Below are 27,754 nucleotides of genomic sequence, written 5' to 3'. Positions count from 1 at the left end.
GCCTCTATTTCATGTTACAAAGGTCCATCATAGAAACATTGTTAACAATGTTATAAGCATAGTGGACCACAAACGTTTTTGCTAAGTTTGGGAAGGAGGTGATAGAACCTCAAGGCAAGGATGAGAACCATGAAAGAGCGTCTCCCGTGAGACTCTTAGGAAAGAGCCTAAGAAGATACAAGTCACTATAAGAGACTTCTTGGGATAAGATATTAAACTCACTGACATGGTTTCGAGGGTCCCCTTTGCCCTCGTACTTTGTGAATTTAGGCATTTTAAACCCTGATGGGTATGGTGCAACTGATATGGATGGGTCATAAAGATAGGGACAAAATTCCTGAAATGAGTAAGGTTTCCTCTTGTTATTCCCTTCCTTCATTTTTTGATGATGTTTGTCATGTCCTAGATTTCCTTGATGATATCTTGTTGTGGATTTTGAACATGATGGATTGTGCTCGCATCTAGTATTGGATGGGTTATGGAAGATGTTCTACCACCACTAATATATTGATATGATAAAGAATAGCGGACATGAGATGTGATGACTGATGTCACGAGGACTTAAGTGATAATCAGTTTTGACCCATTAATTGTTGTGATGGGGGGAAGTGAGGCCTGGATAAAATTAGCGACATTGTTGAGAGAAATGGAGGATTGTGAAATGGAGAAATATGGTTGGGTAGAAGAAGAGGGCATAGAAGCATGTTGGAGAATTTATGTTATCGGATTGGATATTGACATGGAAGCCAAGAAGGAAGAAGGTGGGATGGAGACTATGAGCACGGATGCCACGAGTGCTATTGATTGGGTTTGAATGGTAGATGGGGGTGCAATTGATTGGGGTTGAAGGATAGGTGTGACGATGTGGGTAGGAGCAAGACCTCCTTGTGTTTGTTGATCAAGAATGGATTTAACAAGATTGGGGGGAAGTCGAGTTCTATTTTCAATAGGAGTCTTAATAAGACCACTAGGATTCTATCGGATGTATTTCTCCATCATTTCTTGATTGTACTTTCAAAATGTTTGTACTTTTGGGGAGAGTTCATCTTGGTCAACCATGTCAGGGCCCCCTTCTTCTTATTGATCTTGGATGTCAGGCTACGCATTTTGGGCAGAACCTTATGTAGAGTCTTGATATAGGGCATTAATGTTCAGCATGTCATATTGTTGTTTGGCCATCTTTTTCTTTCAGGATTGAGTTGTGACCATACAAGAATAACCTTAGAAATATTGATTGGAAGAAAAATATTTGATGAAAGGACTTAGAAAACATCTTGGATTTTGGATTTGGTTTGGATTTGATGAAATTGGATTGATTGATTAATGGGGTCCTTAGATTAGGACACAAGTTTGATTAGGATTTCACCTTAGTCCTTGGATGAGGATTTTAGGTGGGGGATGTTGATGAAACCACAAGCAAGGTAACAACCAAGTTGGGTAATATTTGGCCCTTAGGATAATGATCGAAGCCTTTCTTCTACTAAGGATTGACTAATGATCCCAAGAAAAATAAAGACATAAGATAAGAGTCTTGATCGACCCAAAGGAGGTGGCAAAGATACTTGGGGAGAATTCTTTCCCAAGCATAAAGACTGGATGATTGATTGATTAAGGATGAGGTCTAAATAAAACTTCACAAGGCATAAAACCTTAGTGTGAGGTTAATTTGACGAATGATTGAGAATTGATTTGATTGAGGATTGATTGATTAAAGATGATTGATTGAAGATTGGTTGATGTGCTAAGTCCTTAGAAAATGTTGATGATGAAAGATCAAAGAGAAGTGATAGTGATGATTAGAATAAACTTGATAACTAGACTATTCTTGGTATAAACATGACTCAATAAGTGATTGGTTTGAATGGTAAGTTTTATGAGGGTATGCAAACACCCTGATTCTGGTGATTGTTGGTGTTGAAAGATAAGCTAGATCCTTAGTGTAAATCTCATACTCTTAGTTCATGACTAGCATCAAACTCATTTCTATGACCATGTATGTAATCATGATATTGGTGTAGAAAGGTCCTATGTTTAAGCAAGAGTTTGCGATTTGTATACCAAAAATTTCGGTGTCTAATGAGTTGTGCTTGTGTGAGCTTCTTTTTCTTGATTGGGTGGTGGATTGACTTCTTAGGATGTTTTTACAACTTCATCTTATTAAATATAAAGTGAGCGGAGTTTTGACGTAGTTGGAAGACTTGGATTTTGTTATGACTTGGACTTGATGAAGGTTGGTTCAATGTTTTTATATGACTAGGGTATGATTTGGGTATGAATTGAATAGGACATGGAAATGATTAGGGACTAAGAAATGACTCAGATTATGATGATTAGGATGTTGACTTGGATAGACTAATTATACTCTTGGCAAGAAGACATAGCAAACACATTAGCCATTGATTCAAACAAATACATCAAGAACATCATGTTACCCTAGGAAGTTGGCTGAGGAGGAAAACCTTTTCTTGTTGACTCAGGTACACACCCAATAGCTAATCAGAATATGACCACTAAGTCTCACGCAATGGATTCTCAATATTGTATTAGCCAACTCCAAACACTAATGGGAGCACAAAATGGCAAGTCTCTTGGGGGAGTTACTATCCCCCTTGCAAAAAGATTATCCACCTTTTAAAGGTGAACTGGGTGGCTTCTAATCCTGAGGCTATTAGTAAGGATTTTTTGTTTGAAGACTACTCCTTGTAGTCACCCAAGTGTGATTAAGGCCTATAGCCTTACAAAGTACTGAGAAAAATGTAGTCATGTAAGCATGATCGAGGCCAAAAGGCCGTACAGAATGCACGATATGAGAGTGAACTCTAAAATAGCTCTATCCTCCAGAATTTTCATCCCAAGAGGCTTATTTATTATAGTGAATTGGAATGCTTGGGTTTTAGTCATACTCACTTGGGTCATTCAACTCTCACCAATGCCTATGTGAATGTGTCAAACAAATTAGGAAGGTATGCACACAACAAACTTAAAAAGATTCTGGGGTCTATATTTCTGATTTTCTATATAGACAAGAGTATACTCTCCTACCTCTACACTTTCCCCAAACACAATCAAGCACTTGATCTTTTACCCCTAATTGAAAGTAAGTGCCTAGAAAAATGATTAAGAAAATACAACATTTGGTCAAATTTTCTTAGGCAACCTACAAAACAAACATGTTAGTAGCCTCAAAGTTGGATCAATGAAATCTTTGACGAGTGGAATCTTGGGCCGATGTCCTGTAGAAGATAGGTTAGTAGTCTCGGGTAATGCACTTTTTTTTTGGCTTTTGAAATGTTTTGATTTTTATGATTTTTTGATTTTTTGAATTTTTTTTTTTTTTCAATTTTATGTCGTTTTTAGGTTTTATGATTTCTTTTTGGATTTTTTGACTTAATATGAAAAAACACAATGAAATGATACAAAATAAAAAATGAAAACAAGATCACTTATTTCAAGTGTACTCAACTTCGACACTAGGATGCGAGAGGAGAGCATACATAAGTGGGTCTTGGGTTTAAACTACACTTGCTCTTTTTAATTCGAAATCCAAATGTGTAGAGTTCATTTTAATCCCATTTTGAAAATGTGATTAAAACACACCAAACTGATTATCTAAAAAAAACCATACTTTCAAAAGTGAACTCCTTATGACTTTTTGATAAATTTCAAAAAAAAAAATTCTCAAAAATTCTCAAAGGAAAGGTCAAATTTGGACGTGTTCAACTAATTTTTGAAGACAAATCTTGAAAAAATGGTTTAAACCATAGATTAGATCTCTGAATCATCTTTCCAACACTTTTAGAAAATAAAAAATCCGAGTTAATATGCAAAGGTTATGCCTTTTTTCATTTTTTACCCTATATTTTTGCTTGTTCCTAGAGCCTCATAATCAACTAAAAATTAGTTATTGTTAATGTTTTAATGCTGAAGTTTTTATGGCCAAACTCCATGTTGGCTGGGAGATTTTAATTGTTTTATTTTTTGGTTACCCATATACGCAAACAATTAAATCTCAAGTCTTATATGTCCTATGAAAAAATTATTTCTAGGTTATGCTGTACTAGGCCCATTTATTCTATAGTTAAAATTTCATAAGAAACAGAGCACTCAGTAAAAAGTTATGGAGGTTTTCCTATGGAAACCCAAAAGAACAATTGCCATTGAACTTGAACCTTGAACCTTTTCAAAAAGTTCAAAGTTCAAATTCAACTGAAGCGGGTTTCATAATTTTTGTTCATTGAACTTGAACTTTGAACCTTTTTGGTTCAAGCCCATAGGTTCAAGCGCACAAGTAAAAAAGGTTCAAAGTTCAAATTTTGGGTTCATTGTAATTTTTGGTCTTTGAACTTGAACTTTGAACCTTCTTTTCTTCAAGGTTCAAAGGTTCAAGTGCGCAGGTTCAAGCGTGCAGGTTCAAGGTTCAAGGTTCAATTTTGGAGGTTCAAATTCAGAGTTCAAATTCATCAGATGCAGGTTCAGAGTGATTTCAGCGAGTTCAATAATCCAATAACATTGGCATGTCTAATGTTTATAATTTTCAATGTAATCTATAACCATGAATTTTCTGAGAGAGAAAAAATCAATCTCAGTGCGGGGGGCATAACTGTCAACTCAACTGCTGGATCGCGCTGTATTTTTAATATGTTTTAGAAAACCTAGTTTTCTAAATTCTCACTGGCGTGATCGGACAAATATTATCACGTTAAAAAGTTATTTATCTCTAAGTATGGGTCTATAAAAATTCTGAGATAAAAGATTTGAAGATTTTTTTTAAAAAAAGTTATTTGGAAGTGGATAAAAGATTAAAGAAAAGATTAATTAATAATATTTCTAGGAATTAGTTATTGATAACTGAAAGTCTCTTAAAAACAAGAGAGACTATATATATGGGGGAAAAAGAAAAGAAAGGGGCTAGAAAAACTATGATTTTTCGAGCAACAGACAATATCCATTTTGTTTTTCTCTGAATTGCTTTAAACTGGAATCGATGATTATCAATAAAATGTTATGGTGTGCAGTCTTTGAATTTGTGTGTTTAAAGATTAGCAATATTTCTTGAGAAATCTACTATGGGCATGATATCATTTTATGATCAATTATTTCTATGTTTTTTTTTGAATTCATGGTTACTATTAATTGTTAGCAGATTTATTGTGTATTGAGTTATGTTGATCCCCCTTGTCCTGTGAGGCATGAGAGAGTATTGATTAGACATCAATACTGCTGTGCATTTTCTATGCTCTAAATTTATAAAGTGAACGTGTGTTTGAATTAGAGTTAGTGAGCTCCTATTTAATCTTCAGAATATTATATTTGTTTCAGTTTGAAGGCATTGTTTTGTGTTGATGGATGAATGCTAAAGCCTTTCCATGCTTTCTGGTAAAAAGTGTCAACATTTAATTTTGTATTAAATTCATTGCAAATCATACGAAGAGCTTCCCTCTAATGCAGAGGTTGGATTTTAATTAATTCATCCAATTGTTGGTAATTTGTTTCCTTTCATAAAGGGGCATACAAGAGTTATAATTTTGTTCAAAGAAAACAAATAAATTTCAGGAAAGGGACAAATCTATTTACCAATAGATTTTTGGCAACTCTGTTGGGGACTCAGAATCAAAGATTAGTGCATTTGGTTTCCCTAGATTTTTAGATTTATCTCTGTGTGTGTAGGATTGGCGACTCTATTAAATCATCATGCAAAATCAAAAGGCTGGAAGATTGGGGAAAAGACCAAGTCCCACCAGCTTGTAAATTCTTGAGATGGATGATAAAGTGTTGCATGACTTTTGGGATCACTACAAAGAAATAATTTCTCATGTTGTAAAAACCAAACTAAGTATAACAGACGATCATGTATCTTCTCTTTTATGGAGAAGTCTTTTTGTTAGATTTCACAAGCTCAAAGAGCTAAAAGAAAAGACAAGGTTGTTGCAAGAATATAATAAAAGGTATCCCAATTGAAAGAAGAATTAAAATTTTATGATGATGAGGCTCCATTCATCTCAGTTTCATCTCTCTCCTACAACTACCTTGTCATGAATGAGCAAGAAGTTCAGCAAGAAACGGTTCAGTCTCATGCAAGTCAAACAATGGTAAGTGAGAATAATCAAGACAACATTAGAGAACCTACGAGATTGAATGAAAAAGGTTTTTTGAGGTCTTTCTATTACCTAGAAATAGAAACTTTTAGTTTTAATAGTATGGAAAGTTATCTTGTTCCAAAAAATACAAAGGATGAAAATTTTCAGATTTACATGCAACCAGAGTATGAAGCTTTCAATCTTATACATGAAGTTAATGAAAATGATTCTTTATGTTTAAAAGCTTGTGATGAGTCCTTCATAGAATCATTTCATTTTAACAGTAAAGCAATACAATGTCTTCCTAATGAAGATTGCTATATTTATGATTGAAAGATAAAAATTGACAGTATAAGGATAGAATATAAAGAGATGGTTAAAATGAGAGAAGTGGCCTCCATTTATAGATTTTCAAATTTTAAATGGAGGGTGGAGATCAAAAGATGATGAAGGGCTAGGATTGGTTTGAAGTAGTTGGCATCAATCAAGGATACCTTGAAGGAATAAAAAAGAATATAAAATTCCTTGGGGAAAAGGGGGGAAAGAAATTTGAAATTGCAAAATGAGGATGCATAGGGGGATTCAAATAAATTTGAATTTCTTTGAGAGGCTCAATGTTGATGTGAAATGAGTGGGGAATTTAAAATTGAAGAATAATAATAAGGGGGGAAAAGAATTTGAAATTTAAAAATGAGGATGCATAGAGGGATTCAAATAAATTTGAATTTCTTTGAGAGGCTCAATGTTGATGTGACATGAGCAGGGAATTTAAAATAGAAGAATAATAATATGTGGGATTATGAAAGATTCTAGAAGAATTAATTAGGCTAAGTGGGATTAGGAAAAAGTGATTTGTAGGAATCACATGACTAGATTAATTAATTAAAATTAATTAACTGAGTGGGTTTAGAGGAAATAATTATTGGAGGGACTTTAGAAGAATAGGGAAATAATTAATTTATTTGATAAATTAATTATTGGACTATAGTGACAATATTAATTAAATTAAATTTATTCAATACTGAGAAATAATAAGGATTAACAAAATTAAATAAATTAATCATGTGAGAGAGAATTAAATTAATTAATGCAAATAATTAATTTAAGTGTCTACACAAATCAAACTCCCCTTAATCACTTTCATAACTCAAGCAACAGAAAATAACAATTTTGCTCAAACAGTTTGAATTCAAACAATAACATTACTAAATGCTGGAAAGAGATTAACAAACACAAAATATGGGTTTTGGAATGAAAACACCTAAAGACGTCTTCAAACTTCCTATCATTTCCATGTTTTTCCTAGTCAAACTATCATGCATTGCCCATGAAAAACTGTCATGCACACTTATTGCAACTTCCTTGGTTGAGAACAAAAACTTGAATTCCATGTGTGTGCCCTACTTCGATCTTAAAGGCTTTCAAAACAAAAATAAAGATTTTACAAAGCTAAGCTTTGAAACCATATAATATGCCTCTACAAAATGCCGATGATATGTCATGTCCTACTCACCAAGTATTTCAGTGGGAAATAATAAAACAAACCAATATGCCTGGTATGTCCTTGTCAGTGCGGTGAATAAACATTATAACATGTTTCAGGTAGTCACTTAGGTGGCTTAACCACTTAGCCATCACCTAGTGACTTAGTCACAACCATATATGCACAAGTTTTCAACGGCAAGCATAAAATGTCAATGCTTCAAATGTCAAGGAAATATCAACCATTTGACACTAATGCCAAAAATTCCTTAGGGGTTAACACATGCTCCAAGAGTTTAACACTAATCTATCTATATTGTCAACCAAAAATTTCTCTAACAAAACCACTCTAATAGACCGCCATGAACTTATAGAACAAATCCTTAAGTTTGGTATGATAAGCACAATATAAATTGAGAAAGAAATTATAGAAAAGATTTGAAAATCTTATCATATATCTATGAGAGTACTTGAAAATTTCTTAAAATATAGCTTCATTTAACTTTCATTGTTTCATAGTATGTAAAATAAAAGAAATAAACTTTGGATTGAATTTATCCATATTATAGTTTTCTTTATTGGCCAAGCTCACCCCGAGAAATTAAGAAATGAAGAGGTAAGGAAAACAAAAGAAAATAAAAAAATTATCAAATGGGTACCAAATAAGTTTAATACTTGGATGGTTTGGACACTAGAGTGATACTTGTCGCAATAATATCATGCCATATATATATGATAGCTGAATTAAGTCCATAAATATGAATATTAATAGAATTTGAGGGTGTCAATTTCTTGATTTCATTCTGTTAATTTTTTTTATATTTTTTATTATTTGCTATTATCTATCTTAATTCAATTATTTGAAATTATGACTAGATTGATGTAAATCAATGTTTAATTTGGGAGTGTTTTATTCTTTAAATAAATATTATACCCTACAAGAATTATTTAAATTATTTAAATTATTCGAGTTTTATCGAAAAAAAGTCATACATTTTAATCTTATATTTTGGAGCATTACATTTTGTAACATTTTAATCTAATATTTTGGGACATTAGACCTTTGAACTCAATGATGATAGTAGATTTACATTAACATTATCTAAAGTGAACCTATAGTACAAATTCACAAAGATCCCCATAGGATCTAGTATTATTATCAAGTTTTCTTAATTTTTCAAGACATCGCGTGATAAAAAGTGGAGATCTTATACTATCAAGAAGTAATCCCACAAGATTTAGTATCATGAATGAGTTTTTATGGAATGCTTTATACCATGCAAGATTTTGCTAAATATGTAACCATCCATGATTTAAGAGCTCCAATGAAAATATACAAGAGATCAAATGTGAGAGAATAAGAGTATCTATCACAAGACGCAAGTATACAATGATAATGAATTATAATGAAATAAAATTTCATTAAGAGCTAATGAGTTATATAGACCAAAATGAAACATAAGATTATCTAGTATTATGACATGTGTCGTAATCAGATTGTGACTTCAGACTTTAAGTGATAAGTATCTTATGTGTATCCTAAGTAAACTTACACAATTACTGTCAATAGAACCTAGGCGATGAGTTGATTACATAACACTCCATTCACACCAACATATTTAAAACTATTACTATTATTTTAGACTTAACTCCTAATATAATTTATATAAGATATTTCATTTAATTTGTATATTATCTAGTATATAATTTATAAATAAATATTCATACATCTAAATTCATTGATTTTAATATTTGATTAGAAGACTCAATAAGATTCCCTCATTAATTTAATTTCATATCTTAAATGTAGAATTTGAACTACAAATAGATACCTTTTCAAAAATATTAGGTATATTGAGAATCAGTTGTAGTTATTTCAAAAAATAGTGTTTCAGTTACATTAAGAGCCAATGTGTTATATAGACCAAAATGAAACATAATATTATCTAATATTATGACATGTGTCGTAATCAGATTATGACTTGAGACTTTAAGTGATAAGTATCTTGTGGGTATCCTAAGTAAACTTACACAATTAGTGTCAATAGAACCTAGGTGATGAGTTGATTAGATAACACTCCATTCACACCAACATATTAAAAAATAATGCTATTATTTTAGACTGAGCTTCTAATATAATTTATATAAGATATTTCATTTAATTTGTATATTATCTAGTATATAATTTATAAATAAATATCCATGCATCTAATTTCATTGATTTTAATATTTGATTAGAAGACTCAATAAGATTTCCTCATTAATTTAGTTTCATATCCTAAATGTAGAATTTGAATTACAAATAGATAGCTTTTCAAAAATATTAGTTATATTAAGAATCAGTTGTAGTTATTTCCAAAAACAGTGTTTCAGGGTCATTTAGTAAATAATTTATTAAATTAGTCGTCCTTCTCATCTCATTTGATTGAATTCATTAAAGTAATAATGTGTGTCTCTAGTATTATATTGTAGTTCTATATCAAGTTGGTCGATCCATATTGATTGTAAATATGATATTATAATGAGTAAACAATACAACTAGTCTTCCTCTGAGCCAAACTCTTCCTTGAAGATTGGTCACAAATTTAAGAGAGTCAAAGCATCCCTTGTGTCCACTTTTAATTCTGAATCACTTCCCTCCTACAATTCTATCCCGAATAAGTCCATTTTTGCACCCATTAGGAGTGATAGACCCCCTTCTCAAATGATCTAAATACAAATTTGTCTTTTCTTATCTTGGATAGAAAGAACCCAGATGATGTCTTGGCCATTACCCATGATTCAATTGTGGATAATTTTAGGATGTTTAAATGGGCTTTCCATGAGATCAAGGGCATCAATATCAAACTTCGGGCAGTCAATAGGAAACAAGAAAATCAAGGTGTAAAATAGTGGATGGTGGACTAGAGAAAATCAATTGTGGACTATGTGCAGAAAACGATGAGCACTGTAAGTGATATAAAGAGAGATTATGATAGAAAAATATCTTTTCTCAAAGATAAACTCAAGAAAGAATATGAAGGCAGACTGAGTCAGATGGAGAATAAATTTTAGAAAGTCAATGGGAACCTTATCTCTCTGGTTACATGTAGACACAAGGTGGTGAAGAGTTTTGTTGAAAGTGTAAATACCATGGTAGGGAAACTAGAAACTATCCATCAAGAAGCAGCTACCTTGGATGTGGATTCCATAGATAAAAAATAGGAGGAAATGGTTGGGCCATCCAAAAGAACCAAAGCCAACTTGAAGAAGAAATTTGCAAACCAAAAAATTTAGGAACTCAAGAAAATTGCTCTAAACATGACTCAACTGGAAACAAAGGTTGCGAAGGCCCTAAAAATTTTGTATTAGTTTCTTCCTCTTTGCTGTCTTTTTGCTAGGTTTTCACTTTTTGTTGACTTTGGGTTTCTATTTTAAAATGGGTATATCTTTATCCAGCTACTTGTTGTAGATCTTTGTTAAAGCGTTTTGAGTCCCTTCAAAACCTGTTTGTTCTGTAAGAAAAAATAATACAACTAGTCTTTTCTTTTTCATTTTAGCCATATGAATTATGGGAATTACAAAGAAAGTTTATCGAATTTTGCATTCAATATAAAACATTTTATTTAAAATGCATGTATTAATATTAAATAATTTTATTTAAAAAATAAATAAATGATATATTTTAAAAATATATAAAATAACAGAAAACTATACAAAATAATCTTATGGAAGAAAATTATATTTTAAACATATAAAATTACACATCTTTTTAAAAGAATCAAGCTACTAAACTACACATATCTTTTTTAAAAATTAATAATTAAATAAATCTTAAATAAAATTAATAGAACACAAATATATCTTACTAATATACATTACTACATATCTAAAAAATATCAAAATGTTACACAGTAAAAATATGATGGAGAGATAGAAAATAATGTAATTTGAGATATTGACATTCACATGCATGTATGCTATGCATGCATCCATAGAAATATCTTTATAAAGTACATTAGTATGTGTGTTTTAAAAATATCAAATTCCCATGATTAAAATAAAATGAAGATAGAAAGAAAATAATGTGATAGTAGATATTGACCAAAAATATCAAAATATCCCACAATAAAAATAAGATAAAGACAAAAATAAAATAATGTAATTTGAAATATTAACATGCATGTGTTATGCCTACATCCATAGAAATATTTTAATAAACAATTATATGTCACTTATATCTTCCATTAGTCTCTACAAGGCAATGTTTTGTGGCTCAGAGCCACTTGAGATCCATATAACTATTCAACTACGCTTGCTATATATATTACTCTCATTGAACTTGAACTCTAACCCTAACCCTCATTGAACTTGAACCCTAACCCTAAGCCTAAAAGAATCCTAACCTAACCTAACCTCAATCCTAACTCTTATTGAACTTAAGAACTCATACCTTAATCTTAATTAAAAACTCAACCTAATCTCAAACTTGACCTTGCCCTATCCCTAACCCTAGTTCTAATATTGACCATAACCATAATTATAACTTGATATATAATCTTTATTCTAACATTAACCGCAATTCTAATGTTAACCCTAATTATAGCTATAACCCCAATTAAAACCCAACCCTAAACCTAATTTAATCTAAAATTGAATATTTCTCTTAATTAATTTGTAACCCTAATATAACCATTACCCTAACTTAATTCAATGTGGACACTAACTATAATGTAACCTTGACCCTAACCTTAAATCTACCTGAACACATTGCATTATCTACATTGAGTTGCAACAAAAAATTAAAGGATTTTTTTGTGAATTGAATACCCATATGGAGCTTTTAAATGGAAAATGACATAAATACACCAGGATAAATGTAAAATCTAGAGTTTAGAAAATTTGGTGTCCAAAAATAACTTGGAATGACTAAATGAAGAAATTGATAACTAGTCTTGGGAGAAAACTAAAGAAATGGCTGAAATATTCCAGAGATGGATGGTTATTACAAAGGGAATAAAAAAAATATGAATAAAGAGACTAAAAAACCCAGGTGGAAGTCTACATAAGTGACTAAACTAATACAAAACTAGGAGGTAATTATGAGTAACACCAAAGAGATGATTGATCTAGGAGGATTCCCATAATTGATCCAAATTGACAAAAATTGCTTATATTAATGCATGCATTATCCTATAGCATAGGTCTTTAGCTCATGAAAGTTATATCGAATAGTATGCTAGAGATGGAAATTTCAAGGATGTATATGAAACACTAATCCATGGTACACAAGTATAAGAATTCTAGATTACATGTTCATGACAAACTACTATATCATCTTGGTAAATTGTGTGGTCCAAGGGATGAAAGAGTACATGTAACTAGAGAAGCACATACTTCTCTTATTTCTGGTAATTTTGGTAAAAAAATAATAGGTTTGCCCATGCCACTTCTAGTACCTTCTCATTTATGGGAAAGCGTATTTATAGATCTTGTCAAGAGTATACCTATGTTTAAATAAGGGAATTTTAATAGATCGGTTGCACATTTGAAGCAAAAATAGAGACGTAGCACTCAAGGGGTGAACTTCATTAACAACTTGCAATGTATGGTCTATATTTTTTTATTGTTCTCTTTTTTCTTTTTCTTTTTTTTTTTTTTCAGCTTTAGTCTTTTAATTACTTACTGAATTTTATTAATTTAACAAAGTAGTTGACACATTGAATAATGGTATTTAAATTGTTTGGATTCAAATTAGGGTAAGAAGTAGTTATTTCCCACTAATTTGAGATCAATGATTGACTACTATAGGGTCTCTGTAAAGAGCACAACCCTCACCATACATTTTTTACAATAAGAAGTTTATTGGATTCCTTGCTAACCCCTCTACACAAGTTATGTGGAAAGAGGAGAAAACAAGAAAAAGTTGTATGAACTCATCTAATGAGAAGTGAGGGAAAAATAAGAAAAGGTTATATGGACTAATACTTCTAATTGGAAAGAGAAGAAAAGAAAAAAAATCATATGAATTCCTTGCTAACCTCTCTATACACATTGCAACCACAAACCCCATCAAAAAGAATATATCACATAATTTTGCTACTGTACTATAATTGTTTTTAAACATTATCCAGATTAAATTCAAACGATCAATAAAAATAAGATAAAATAATATGAAAATTACTATAAAACTATGATTATTTAAATAGAGTGTTGCCACAACCAGCCATTTACTATAAAACTGTTTGATGATTATTTAAATATCACATAAGAAATCTATATTCCCAATGACTATGGACACGTACGCCCTGACATTATATCGTCCTTTTATGACTCTCACGTTTACTTCTGTATCTCTAAATCACTACAACATGTTGTCGGTGGGACTAACTGTCTTTCACAAGATGGTCATGGGGATTAGAAATAAGTCCGAGTATTAAATATTTTAATTTTTAATTAATTTTTGTCTTCATATAAATGTAATAACCTTTCAATATTGGATTGTCTTTTCGACTTCCGATGAGGACAAAAATGTGGTGGTTGTTCAGCTTCTTTGAAAGCTTCTAAATAAGCCTAATTCGAATCCAATTGCAAGGAGTTGGAGAGTTATAGAGTTACAGAGTTATAGGCATACGCTCCTTCACAAGATTGCTTAAATTGTAGAGGCTCGGGCATACAACTCTCTTTTACAGAGTTTGCCCAAATTGGATAGATTCTAGGCATACAACTCTCTTTTATAGAGTTTGCCCAAATGGGATGGATTCAAGGGCACACAACTCTCTTTCACAGAGTTTGCCAAAAATTGTATGATTCTTATATATTTTCAATGAAATGAAATTTTATATGATTTGTTGTGTTTACAATACCACAAATTCTGCTTTAGGTATTGTCCTTTGAATTGACAAAATAATTCAAATCACGGAAAAAACAGAAAAAAGAATTCACGTAATTTATGATTAATCTGATAACTTTACTTTGATAGCGTTGCTTTTCAGTTTTGCAAGTGTGAGACAATAATGTTACTGAATTCTAGCCCGTGATTATCAATAAGGTGGCTCCCGCTTCATCAGCTGATATGGACGTTGATATTTTTAAAGTTGCCTAAAGTTGGTCGACACTATAAACCAATGTAGCATACGATCTGATCTGATATCTTCCAGATATGCCACCTCATGTCTATTTATAATTTCAAAAAATATACAACTAATAACTATTCAAAATAACATTATGGAAAAAATTAAATATTTTCTATCTTAAAGTTATAAATTATTTTTTCCATCTTAAAGTTATAAAATTATATATATCTTTTCAAAAGAGTCGTGCTGCTAAAACTATAAATATATTTTTTTTAATAAATAAAGCTCAAATAAAAGTAAGAGTGCATAGAAATATCTTAGTAAAACTAGATAATATCAAAATGTCCCACAATACAAATAGGATGAAATGATTTGAGATATGGGCATGCATATGCATGTATGGTATGCCTGCATCCACAATGGCGGCTTCCCTCGTCTTAAGCTCAGTATTTATATGGACAAAGTCCTCTCTCACTTGGTATCACAGCTGACTGAGATCCAGGCCACTGCTCAAGTGCGCTCGCTATATATAAATAAAGAATTTGCAGCATCAATCAAAATTTTTGCATAGGCATCAATGATTAATGCATCTACCTCATAGCCCGTTTCCTCTATCCAAATCTTTCAGGGCTTGATTGCCTCCATGAGAGTCACATCCTTCTTCATGATGAAACAAATGTCGGTAGATTATTTCTCTACTATTTTCTTAGGTATTCCTATTCTAGACCTCATAGATTTCTAAAAAGCCTTGAAGTAACCCCATACCTTATCAACTCTAAGACTTCCCAATGCAACAATTGATTGCTTTATTTTTCTTCCTATCAAGATGTCAAAAACCCATTACTTCCTTCCAGAAATGGGAGTATCATTCAAAAAGTATAACTTTAAGTAGACTAACAAATTTCCATACTAGAACGTGCCCTTCTTCTCACCTTTAATCTTCCCTAAATTGATCAATAACTCCTCAAGCATCCAGTCACAAAGATCTAACTTGATATTTTCTCTCATCAGCTTATAAGCAGCCAAAATGCATGAACTGGAAACTGAATTCAGTCGATTAGACTGAGTTACCTTGTAGTCTACAACCATATTGCCAAATTTGATGTCAATGTCGGTGATGGTGCTCACCTTCATCGATCTCTTGCTTGATGTGGCACCGATGATCTTCCTTACGAATTGATTTGATACTTTCTTATCCGGATGTTTCCCTATTGATGGCAAACTCGTAATTGCTCGGATGGCTTCCTTAGTAATTTTCTAGGGTCTGTCCAGCCATATAAATTCCCCATGTACTCTAATTATTACATATCTGACAATCTTATCCTCGAACTCTGGCATATCCAGAATATCTGTGAACCCTAGATCTTTGATGTGTTTATATGCTAGTTTGATTTTACCAAATTCTCCCATGAGTTCATTCATATACATCCCCTTGATCTTAGAAGTTCCTAAGTCTTCTATATGACAATGAATGTAGGCCCTAACATCTTCGACATATAGCACTCCTTCCATGACGTGAGAAAATGCTCCAACTGAATCTTCCTTGTTAGCCACATGTGGAAAGAATTTGAAAATTGGCCTGAGGAGGTCCTTAAATTCTCCTATAGTTGGATTTGCAATGAAAACAAGAGCAGAAGATGATCCCAATTCCATGATTCAAGAAAAATACCTTTTGTTCACTCTCAGTGAAAACCTCCAACAAATCCTTCCAGATGTCGATGTGATCGCTCAAGAATAAATCTAATCACCTCTGAATAGCTTCTGATTGCACTAAGTTGCTCTGAATTGCTCTAAAATTGCTTTGAATGCTAGGTGGTTGATAATAAAGTGTAATCGGCATTTTATACATCGAGAAAACCCTAATCTTCCATTAACATAAATGACTACTGGTGAAAGATACCGGATCTCACTCTAAACATATCAATGTTGGATAATCCTCTCCAATATCTAGAACATCTTCCATGAAATTTGCATACCCCTAAAGCATTTGCCTTAGTTACTGGATGAGCTCACTGTCGGTGCAGCAATAGCTTCTTCTATCAAATAGGTAACTGAGACAATCCCATCTGATGATTGCTCTTCTATCTTTCTAACCCATCTTTGAGTGTGATCTTGCCGGATTTCACTAACCTTCTCTTTTCCTTTATCATTTGATCCTACATTTCTAACCGATGGATTTTTGCTTCTATAAAACTTAGCAATATGTCCAATTTCATTGCATGCATAGCATGTAACCTTGTTCTTTTGAATTACCTTGCTAAAACCGGTGAAATTTGAACTGCACTTATTAGCCATATGTCCAAATTTTCCACAAGCATAGAATTTTACATTCATTCTGGAATCTTTTATCTTATGACCAATTTTATTTCATTTAGAACATTTATAGGGAGCAGAATCAGGGTTCTAATTTGCTCTGTTTCTACATTGCCTAGCCATGTGACCAAATCTATTGCAAACAAAAAATCTACCAGTGAATTTATAAGTATTGAACTTCCTTATCAGTGCCTTATGGTTTTGATCTTCATTAGTAGTACCGTAATTCTATCCTTGCTCAAATCCAAGTCCAGTGGAATCTCCAATCCGCCTCTATCTCTTCGATAACTCATCAAGCTATGCTGAGCTGATCTTGAATTTTTCTTTCTACTCAGTTGTAGTAGTTAAATAATCTCTTAGTATTGACATTTGTCTTTCAATTTCTTGCTCATTGCTATGGGATTGTACCAAATCAGACCTCAACATCTCATTTTGATGAGTCAACCTACCACACTCTTCAAATTTGTTCTTTAGGGATACAACAAGATCTTCTTCATTTTTCTTTCTATCCTCAGTCTCCTTAGACATCCTTATAGTCATAGCTTGCATTTAATTTTTCATAACCATGTTCTCCTGACTCAATTTCTGACATTGTTCCTTAAGTGCATTTTCATCATCTTGATTTTGCAAAAGTTCCTTTCTCCTAGCTTGAACAGATGATAGTCTCTCTTGTAGGACAAGAATAAATTCTTTAGCATAATTAAACTCATCTTGTTGCTTTAAGTTCTTCAATCTTTCAGCATCATAATCTTCAAGTGCCATCTTAAGCTACTTCTCCAAATCCATATCCAATGGTTCTGGTTTCAGGATCTTTATCAAGTTGTCAAACTTCCTTTGACGCACAAGGCTCTGATACCAATTGTTGGAAACCAATAACATTGAGAGGGTTGGGTGAATTAGTGTTATACCAGAATATAAGATTTTAGCCTTAACAAAACATTCATTCACCAATTGGTATATCGATATAAACAAAATTGAAAAAAGCAATGCAACCATTAAGAGAAATACATAAATGAGAAACATAACACACATTATTATACATGGGAAACCTCAAAGAGGAAAAACCATGGTGGGGTTTGTGACCCACAATATCAGTTCATTGGCCATATGAAGAGATATTAAAATATATGATGGGCCTGCACTTGCAAGAAGGCTTACAACCTAGACCACACTGCTCATCACAATAGGAGCCTCACTGACTACATAACAATCCAGACAACAATCTAGAGAAATATGAACTGCTTAATATAGCATCTCCTATGCAAGAATACAATTATGTTTTAAGATCAGTCTATTCCAGTTAAAACCCTAAACCTCAGTACCAGAATAACCCTTACAATGAGTTCCTCGCATACACAGTCTCTATGATATATTTCACATTACATTATATCCATGTATCACTTCCACATATCTATCCTTATTCAAAATGATCTAATCAATCTCCCCTATATACCCTATACAAATTTATGCCTTATGTCGGCTTACAAGGATATATACAATATCATATTAACATGTTGGCCATATAACATAAATGAATAAGCATTAAAACAAGTTGCTGATGCCGGATCCAAGATGTGTCGGCCTCTAATACCGATGACCTTTACCATACCATGTCGATCTGCATTGCTGGTGACCAAAGAAATCTTTTATCCTGTCGGTGTCGGTGCTAGTGCCGGTGTAGAGTCTATAAAGTGCTTGCCGGTACACCATATGAAGTCGGAACCCAAAATAATGTTTCCATCAATGACAACATAGTGAAACCTAACCAATAGTGTCAATTTCCAACAACCCTAACCTTAAATCTACCTAAACACATTGCATTATCTACATTGAGTTGCAACAAAAAACAGAGGGATTTTTTTGTGCCTTGAATACCTATATGGAGCTTTTTAAATGGAAAATGACATAAATACACTAGGATAAATTAAAAATCTAGAGTTTAGGAAATTTGGTGTCCAAAAATAGCTTGGAATGACTAAATGAAGAAATTGATAACTGGTCTTGGCAGAAAAATAAATAAATGGCTGAAATATTCCAGAGATGGATGGTTATTACAAAGGGAATAAAAAAGTATCAATAAAGAGACTAAAAAACCCTGCTGGAAGTCTACATATGTGACTTAACTAATACGAAACTAGGAGGTAATTATGAGTAACACCAAAGAGATGATTGATCTAGGAGGATTCCCTTAATTGATCCAAATTGATGATTTATAACATCGATAAAAAGTCCTTATATTAATCCATGTATTATCCTATAGCATAGTTCTTTAGCTCATGAAAGTTATATCGAATAGTATGCTAGAGATGGAAATTTCAAGGATGTATATGAAACACCAATCCATGGTACACAAGTATAAGAATTCTAGATTACACATTCATGACAAACTGCTATATGATCTTGGTAAATTGTGTGGTCCAAGGGATGAAAGAGTACATGTAACTAGAGAAGCACATACTTCTCTTATTTCTGGTCATTTTGGTGCACGTAAAGCAGTAGCTTAGTTGCAACATTATTGTTATTTTCCTCAAATGAATGAAACTATGTAAAAATATGTAAATGGGTGTGTCATTTGTGCTACAAGTGAACTCGGTAACAAAATAATAGGTTTACCCATGCCACTTCCAATACCTTCTCATTTATGGGAAAGTGTATTTATAGATTTTGTCAAGAGTATACCTATGTTTAAACAAGGGAATTTTAATAGATCGGTTGCACATTTGAAGCAAAAATAGAGACATAGCACTCAAGGGGTGAACTTCAATTAACAACTTGCAATGTATGGTCTATATTTTTTTATTGTTATCTTTTTTCTTTTTTCTTTTCTTTCTTTTTTTCAGTTTTAGTCTTTTAATTACTTATTGAATTTTATTAATTTAACAAAGTAGTTGACACATTGAATAATGGTATTTAAATTGTTTGGATTCAAATTAGGGTAATGAAGTAGTTATTTCCCACTAATTTTGGACCAATGATTGACTACTATAGGGTCTCAGTAAAGAGCACAACCCTCACCATACAATTTTTACAATAAGAATTTTATTGGATTCCTTGCTAACCCCTCTACACAAGTAATGTGGAAAGAGGAGAAAACAAGAAAAAGTTATATGAACTAATACTTCTAATTGGAAAGAGAAAATAAAAAAAATCATATGAATTCCTTGCTAACGTCTCTATACACATTGCAACCACAAACCCCATCAAAAATAATATCTCACATAATTTTGCTGTTGTACTATAATTGTTTTTAAACATTATCCAGATTAAATTCAAAAGATCAATAAAAACAAGAGCTGTGATATACAGCTAGAGTCCCTGCCTTATGCTAAATCTGGTGAGGGAAAGGTAGAGATTGTGGGCACTAGGAGAAAATGAAATATGGGAAATGAAGAAATATCAGTACTATGCTGTAAAATCATAGTCGAATTGAGATTGCTCAAACTGTCTCATGATTTAGAGCTTAACATCTTGATTATTCAACTTTGTATTTTTTGTGCTTAGGTGGATTAAGATTGATGGGTTAAACTGAAGGCATCAAAATAAGAAAAACCGTATGAATATGAGAAGAAAAGATTTTTAATTCTCTTGAAATAGCGTGTAGGTGAACATGGACTGAAATTTATCTTTATAGTCTTTGAGGCATAAATAAATAAATAAGCATAGCACAAAATGCTATTGACTTTAGTTGCAGTGATGTGTCACAGAAAGCTACAGACATGTATTAGTGGACAACAAAAGAAATCATATCCAAATATAAGTTGTCATGAGAACCGTCAAAGGTTAAGAACAATTTTCTAGTATAAAGTTACTTTGAGCATGTAAAAAATGTATAAAAATAAATAATACTACATATGAAAAGGTAACAACTTTTCTCACTTTACTGCTTGCAGGAATCTTTCTTTAAAAAAATACATATATAATATGATTTTAAAAACAATTTACAACTGATATTTGGTACAAAACTGATAACTGGTTGTGGTGTTCTAAGAACTAGTTTTCAAAACTAGTATAAAGTGGCAGTTTGGAAAGTGTAGTGTGTAATACCATGCGGGTTCTGAATGCAACTGAATAGTGCAAAAGATTTGGATTTACAAAAACTAAGCATAATATCAAAAGTTTGTTGTGAAAGACAATTAACTAGTTATTTACAAAACAAAAATAATCTAATTTGGGATACATGGTCTAACAACTATGTAATATCTTATCTTTTATTTGGAAAAGAACATTGAAATTATGCTAATGCTCTTGATTGAATGAAATCATTCAATTGGTGAAAATCCTAGCAAAAGGTAAAAGATAAATAAGAAAATGTTTCTTATCTAAACCAATTAACTTGGCAAAGAAAGCAACATGACATGAAATGAACTAGAGTACACTACAAGATGAGCTATCTGAAGCCTAAGTTGTCTTCAAGCATCTTTAAATGTTGAAGAGTTTCACATTAATATTAAACTATCTTTGAGAGAGCAAACCATTGTGTATTGTTATTGTTTTCAAACAACTTTAAATGTTGAAGAGCTTCACATTAATATTGAACTATCTTTGAGGGAGAAAACTATTGTGTACTGTTATTGATACCTCAGAAGTGTCACATCACCTATCAAATTAGCATGGAAAGCTACATCTCTCTAACTTATCAACACTGGTAGAAGCAAAGATATGACCTTAAGGTAATTTCAAAAGACATAGAGAAATTTACTATTATTCAGATATCACTTTAAAAACTGTATCTATTTCTTTATTAAAATTAAAAGAATTACACTACACTTGTTCAACAATCTCTCTCTCTTACAGAATACAAGAACTCTAGGATTTACAAATGAATAAACTCCATCTCAGTGAATTATTACCTAGGCTAGATGAAAAAAAAACAAAGCCTAATATTTTGGTCATATATGTTTGAAGAACAAATCAAAAGAAACAACTTTAAGAAATAGTTACTTACCTTGAGCAGTAAGCATGTGAAATTTGTAAGACTGTGTTGTGCAAAGGATACCCTGCCAGACAAAAACACATTTATATTGTCAATTCATATCACAATATTATCCTTTACAAAGAAGAAAAACTGAGTTTGGGAATCCATTTTTCTCTATTGGGTGTTTCTTACCTAACCCACTTGTCTAATAATAAAGAAAAAAAAAAAACACAACTTCAAGGAAAGTGAACCCCAGTTTCCCTATATTCTGCTAAAATTTATATGCCCCCGAATCCATTCAAAAAGCGTTGCATAATAAAACTATTAAAATACTGAATATCCCTATCAAACTCCATGAATGGTAAAGCTAGATGTATGCTCACTCAAGTTTTAGCCAACTGGAAAAAGGAAAAAGGAAAAAGAGGAAGGTTCAGGAATCCACTTTACTCCATTGTGATTTTTTTATCATACCCACTTGCAAAATAATTACACAACTTCAATCTCAATGAGCCCTAGTGTCCTTGTATTCTGCTTAAATTTATAAATTTATAATCCTATGATTCCGTTCAACAAGGATAGCTATTATCACTATCAAATTCACACGGGTTTCATTTAAAGAATACTTCATTCAATATTCGATACAAGACCTCAAATTCAATTAGAAATGCAAAATGTCAGTACAAAATGAATTTGAAAAATAAACACGGAATGCATAGGATAGGCCTAGTGCACCAGTAGGCAATGTAAGAAGGCTACAGGCCATGCTGATACTGTAATACTATTATGCAAACGGAAAAAATGGAGCATGCCCAGGTTTTGTAACTGCCATGAAATGCAATGGTTGTAATATACACACAAATTTTGTCTTGAGTTATTTGTTGCAACTGCACAAACAACCTTGAAGGTGAAACCCCTACCAGTTGCAGGGAAATAAGAATGGAATTGGTATTATGCAGATTTCTATCTACATTTGCAAAAAAGAGTCCCGAGCTTTAACCTATAAGTGCACACCAATGGAAGGGTCAAATTGAATAGGATTATAGAATTTTCCCTACAAATATTTGATAGGCGAATGGCTGACTTGGTGGGAGGATGGTTTGCCCCTCGAAATTGTTTGTTGGGATCAAAGAGTAGTTAATGGGTAACGAGACCAGCCTGTAGTGGTGTGCAGACTAAAAAAATTCCTCTTAATCGCGGCTTTCAAAATTCATAAAGATCCCTAATGCAAGTGGACAACAAAAATGTCCAATCTGATATTGATTTGCTGGATAAAAAAATTCATATGCATTATAGAAACACCTCAAATTCCTGCCATTGTTGTGGCGAATTTTGTGGACAACGGAATATAAAAAAAAAAACATTTCCGCTCTTCTGCTTCGTTTCAAGCGAGAAATCTATGATTTTGTAAGGAGAATTTTTCTCAACACAAGAACGACATTGAGGACAAAGTGTCTGTGCAGAAGGATATCAGTAGCCTTAGCCTATGCATTGGCCATAGAGCCAAAAGTCTTGAAAATGAAAATGAAGCTAAATGAAAATTCTTCAAATTAAGTCACAGTAAACAAAGCTCCTGCAAAAAAGTCTGGATACTGTTCTCTAAAACCCCTGTCAGTGAACAAATAAATGAATGAAAGTCTCAGGCAATAATCAGCGATTTTGGAAAATACCCACATTAGTAATAACAATGAAGTTGAGCAATAAAAAAAATAGGGGTTTTAATTAAAAAACAAATAATGAAAATTTTTACTAACAAAAACAGAGAAACAATGGTAGCGTTCTGCAACTAAGAATTGCTGACAAATCATACCTGTATTTATGCAGTCTTCTTAGGAAACTTTTCGCAAACAAAATGGTCTGCTTCCTTAAATCTTTTCAACTTCTGATGAGGACAAAAATGTGGTGGTTGTTCAGCTTCTTTGAAAGCTTATAAATAAGCCCAATTCGAATCCAATTGCAAGGAGTTGGAGAGTTATAGAGTTACAGAGTTATAGGCATACGCTCCTTCACAAGATTGCCTAAATTGTACAGGCTCGGGCATACAACTCTCTTTTACAGAGTTTGCCCAAATTGGATAGATTCTAGGCATACAACTCTCTTTTATAGAGTTTGCCCAAATGGGATGGATTCAAGGGCACACAACTCTCTTTCACAGAATTTGCCAAAAATTGTATGGTTCTTATATATTTTCAATGAAATGAAATTTTATATGATTTGTTATGTGTTTACAATACCACAAATTCTGCTTTGGGTATTGTCCTTTGAATTGACAAAATAATTCAGATCACCGAAAAAACAGAAAAAAGAATTCACGTAATTTGTGATTAATCTGATAACTTTACTTTGATAGCGTTGCTTTTCAATTTTGCAAGTGAGAGAAAATAATGTTACTGAATTCTAGCCCGTGATTATCAATAAGGTGGCTCCCGCTTCATCAGCTGATATGGACGTTGATATTTTTAAAGTTGCCTAAAGTTGGTCGACACTGTAAACCAATGTAGCATACGATCTGATCTGATATCTTCCACATATGCCACCTCATGTCTATTTATAATTTGAAAAAATATACAACTAATAACTATTCAAAATAACATTATGGAAAAAATAAAATATTTTCTATCTTAAAGTTATAAAAATATATATATCTTTTCAAAAGAGTCGTGCTGCTAAAACTATAAATATATTTTTTTTAATAAATAAAGCTCAAATAAAAGTAAGAGTGCATAGAAATATCTTAGTAAAACTAGATAATATCAAAATGTCCCACAATACAAATAGGATGAAATGATTTGAGATATGGGCATGCATATGCATGTATGGTATGCCTGCATCCACAATGGCGGCTTCCCTCGTCTTAAGCTCAGTATTTATATGGACAAAGTCCTCTCTCACTTGGTATGTCTGAATCATTGAACTTGGTGTCTTTCACAAGATGGGAATTCTAACTAGTTTCATTCTTCTTATTGTATGCTTTCTCAAGAAAGTTCATATAGTTTGTAATTAATTTGACTCGAATCTAAACAATTTTTCTTTGCTAGCTTGCTTATGAGTTTTTTGTTGTTTGGAATTGACAGTCAGTAGCAGCTATCCGAGCGGCGCATTTGCAGGGTGAAAGGGTCTCTTGGACTCCGAGTATGGCGTACTGGCACGAGAAGCTGCCCACAACACCCATGCCAGAAGCTCTGAAGGAACTCATCTCAGCCAACGATGAGAAAGTGGAGGTGAACGTGGGCAAGGGAGGAGTGAAGGTGAACGTGGGGATGCCTCCGAGAAAAGTTGGGACGCAAAAACAGGCAAAAGGAGTTGGGAGGTGCGTCGCGGGCATCAATTACGCTGCAATTACGCAAATGCCAAGGGACATATCGCTGTGCATGCTTCTGCTGGAGAAAGATTTGGTAGGCGGAACCAAAGTGCCTCTCACCTTTCTGCACGAAAGCATTCCCAATTCTCATCAGAAGTATTTTCTTCCACGCGCCGTTGCAGACGAAATCCCTTTCTCCTCCGACAAGCTTTCCGTAGCGTTGAAGGAGCTCAACATAGCGCCAGATTCCATCACGGCCCTGGCTATGAAGGAGACTTTACAAGATTGTGAAAGTCCTGCTATGAAGGGCGAAACCAAATTCTGCCCAACATCGTTGGAGGCCATGATTGATTTCACCACGTCGAAGCTGGGAAGCAATCGCTTGACTGTGCTGGCGACGAATTTTTCAAAGACGTCAAAATCTGTAAGGCAGGAGTATACCATTACGGGAGTGAAATACGAGAGCAAAGAAGACAAGGCAGTGTATTACTGCCACAGTTCACAATATCCATATGCGGTGTATCTCTGCCACGATCTGCAAGGTACGAGGACCGCAAGAGTTTGGGTGAAGGGCGAAGATGGCAGCACGGTGGAGGCGGCAGCCATCTGTCACACGAAAACCAGTTCCTGGAATCCTGACAACATGGTATTCCAGGTGTTGAACGTGAAGCCTGGTGCCGCTTCTATCTGTCATCTCGCTCGCCAAGGGGACGTTTTGTGGCTCACCGCTGACTGAGATCCAGGCCACTGCTCAAGTGCGCTCGCTATATATAAATAAAGAATTTGCAGCCTAAGGAGCAGCAGAACATGCTTTTCAAGTTTGTTGAGTGGAGCAATAGCTCTCTTTCTGTCATTTAGCACTATCGTTTGTAGTGAGAAGCAGTAGCTTTCTGTCAATTAGCACTGTCTCACATGTACACATATTGCATTTATAGACAATAAAACGTTATTATTAATGTCTGTTAGCATCTATAGTTGCAGCAAGTAAGATGTTAATTCAACGTTTCTATGTAAAATCATTCCTTTCTTTTTAATACACCTCATATATGAATCAATATCTAAAAGATAAAATAAATACACACATTCATTCAAACCAAGGAAGGAAAATGAGTTTCCAAAAGATTTTATAATGTGATGTTATTTTAATAATATGATTTTATTTTAATTACTTAATAATTATTTTGAAATATATTTTTAAGATATAAAACAATCACTCCATTTTATCTATTATTTTTCATATAGCTTATCCATTTTTTATGTTTTTGATTAGAGTAAAATGGGTTTTGAAAGGACTTGAAACTCTTGACACTAAGAGACAACCAACCCTAAAGAGCCAAAAGATAACCAACAACTAGCTCCAACTAAACAAAAGACAAAAAAAGGGTATGGCGCCCAACCCAATAGCCTATAGAATTTCAGCATTCTTGTTAATAATATTTTCATTGATATTTAGCACATCCTAGAAAACCTGGGCTTGAACAGTCTTACCTTTGTCCCAACTTTGAGTTCTAGATCAAGGGCCAAGAATAGGTCTATCTGCATCATGTTGAACAACTGCATCATTCTTCCTGGAAATAGAGGTGTCTAATGCCCACCAAAATACCCTAGAGAAAATAACTAAACTAACAGATTTTTTTTTTAAAACATCTACCAATACAACATATTCATCCCATTATTCATTAAGCAAACATCCAAACATACACATCTAATTCATAATCATAAACAAATGAATGTAGTATGCTAGTGGAATAACAATACATCTCACTAACAATCATTCCCTAGGGTATCTCAACACCATTACTTAACTATCGTTAACACATAAACAAATCCATATACCATGATACCATTAACCTCCAATTTATTCATACTATCCATATACACTCAGAAGATAACCAAATCACATTACTTAATTGTTTAATTCCTTTCCAATCTAGAATTACATACATAAATAATATCCATTTACAACATTCATAATCTATTACAACATATCATGATCTCAACCGACAACAAGTCCTATCATGTGTGACCACAGGATATTAGTTACACAATCTCCTAACCAACAATTATCCATGCATATCCAATCTTCAATTCTAAAAAGTAAACATTTCTCCTTTCTAATAGAAGATTGCACACAAGTCTAAAGAATGATTTTCATTTCAATCACATAAGATACACATATTCCCAATCCAATAACTTCATTCTTCATTCATGAACCTTAATCCCTAATAGCATAGATATTCATTAACCAGGATACAATATAGGGCAAACAAGGATTACTACACTATATTTTATTACAAGGGTAATGGTCACATCCTACCACATCCTAATCTAGTTCCAGCAGGTAAGATGTTAATTCAATGTTTCTATGTAAAATCATTCCTTTCTTTTTAATACACCTCATATATGAATCAATATCTAAAAGATAAAACAAATACACACATTCATTCAAACCAAGGAAGGAAAATGAGTTTCCAAAAGATCTTATAATGTGATGTTATTTTAATAATATGATTTTATTTTAATTACTTAATAATTATTTTGAAATATATTTTTAAGATATAAAACAATCACTCCATTTTATCTATTATTTTTCATATAGCTTATCCATTTTTTA

At 32.8% G+C, this 27,754-nt stretch overlaps 1 protein-coding gene across 1 annotated transcript; it reads left to right on the top strand.

The window, feature by feature from the left end:
- The first annotated feature begins 598 nt into the window (after nt 1-598).
- Nucleotides 599-25,876, top strand: LOC131860458 (BURP domain-containing protein 5-like). The gene is made up of 2 exons (XM_059214860.1): nt 599-808; nt 24,914-25,876. The coding sequence occupies exons 1-2, from the start codon at nt 599-601 to the stop codon at nt 25,874-25,876; spliced, it is 1,173 nt and encodes a 390-aa protein (XP_059070843.1).
- The last annotated feature ends 1,878 nt before the right edge of the window (nt 25,877-27,754 follow it).

The sequence above is a fragment of the Cryptomeria japonica genome, unplaced genomic scaffold (assembly GCF_030272615.1).
Source record: "Cryptomeria japonica unplaced genomic scaffold, Sugi_1.0 HiC_scaffold_12, whole genome shotgun sequence".
In the NCBI taxonomy this organism is placed as follows: Eukaryota; Viridiplantae; Streptophyta; class Pinopsida; order Cupressales; family Cupressaceae; genus Cryptomeria; species Cryptomeria japonica.
Note: the sequence above shows the minus strand (reverse complement) of the source record. Positions and strands in the feature narration are given on the sequence as shown.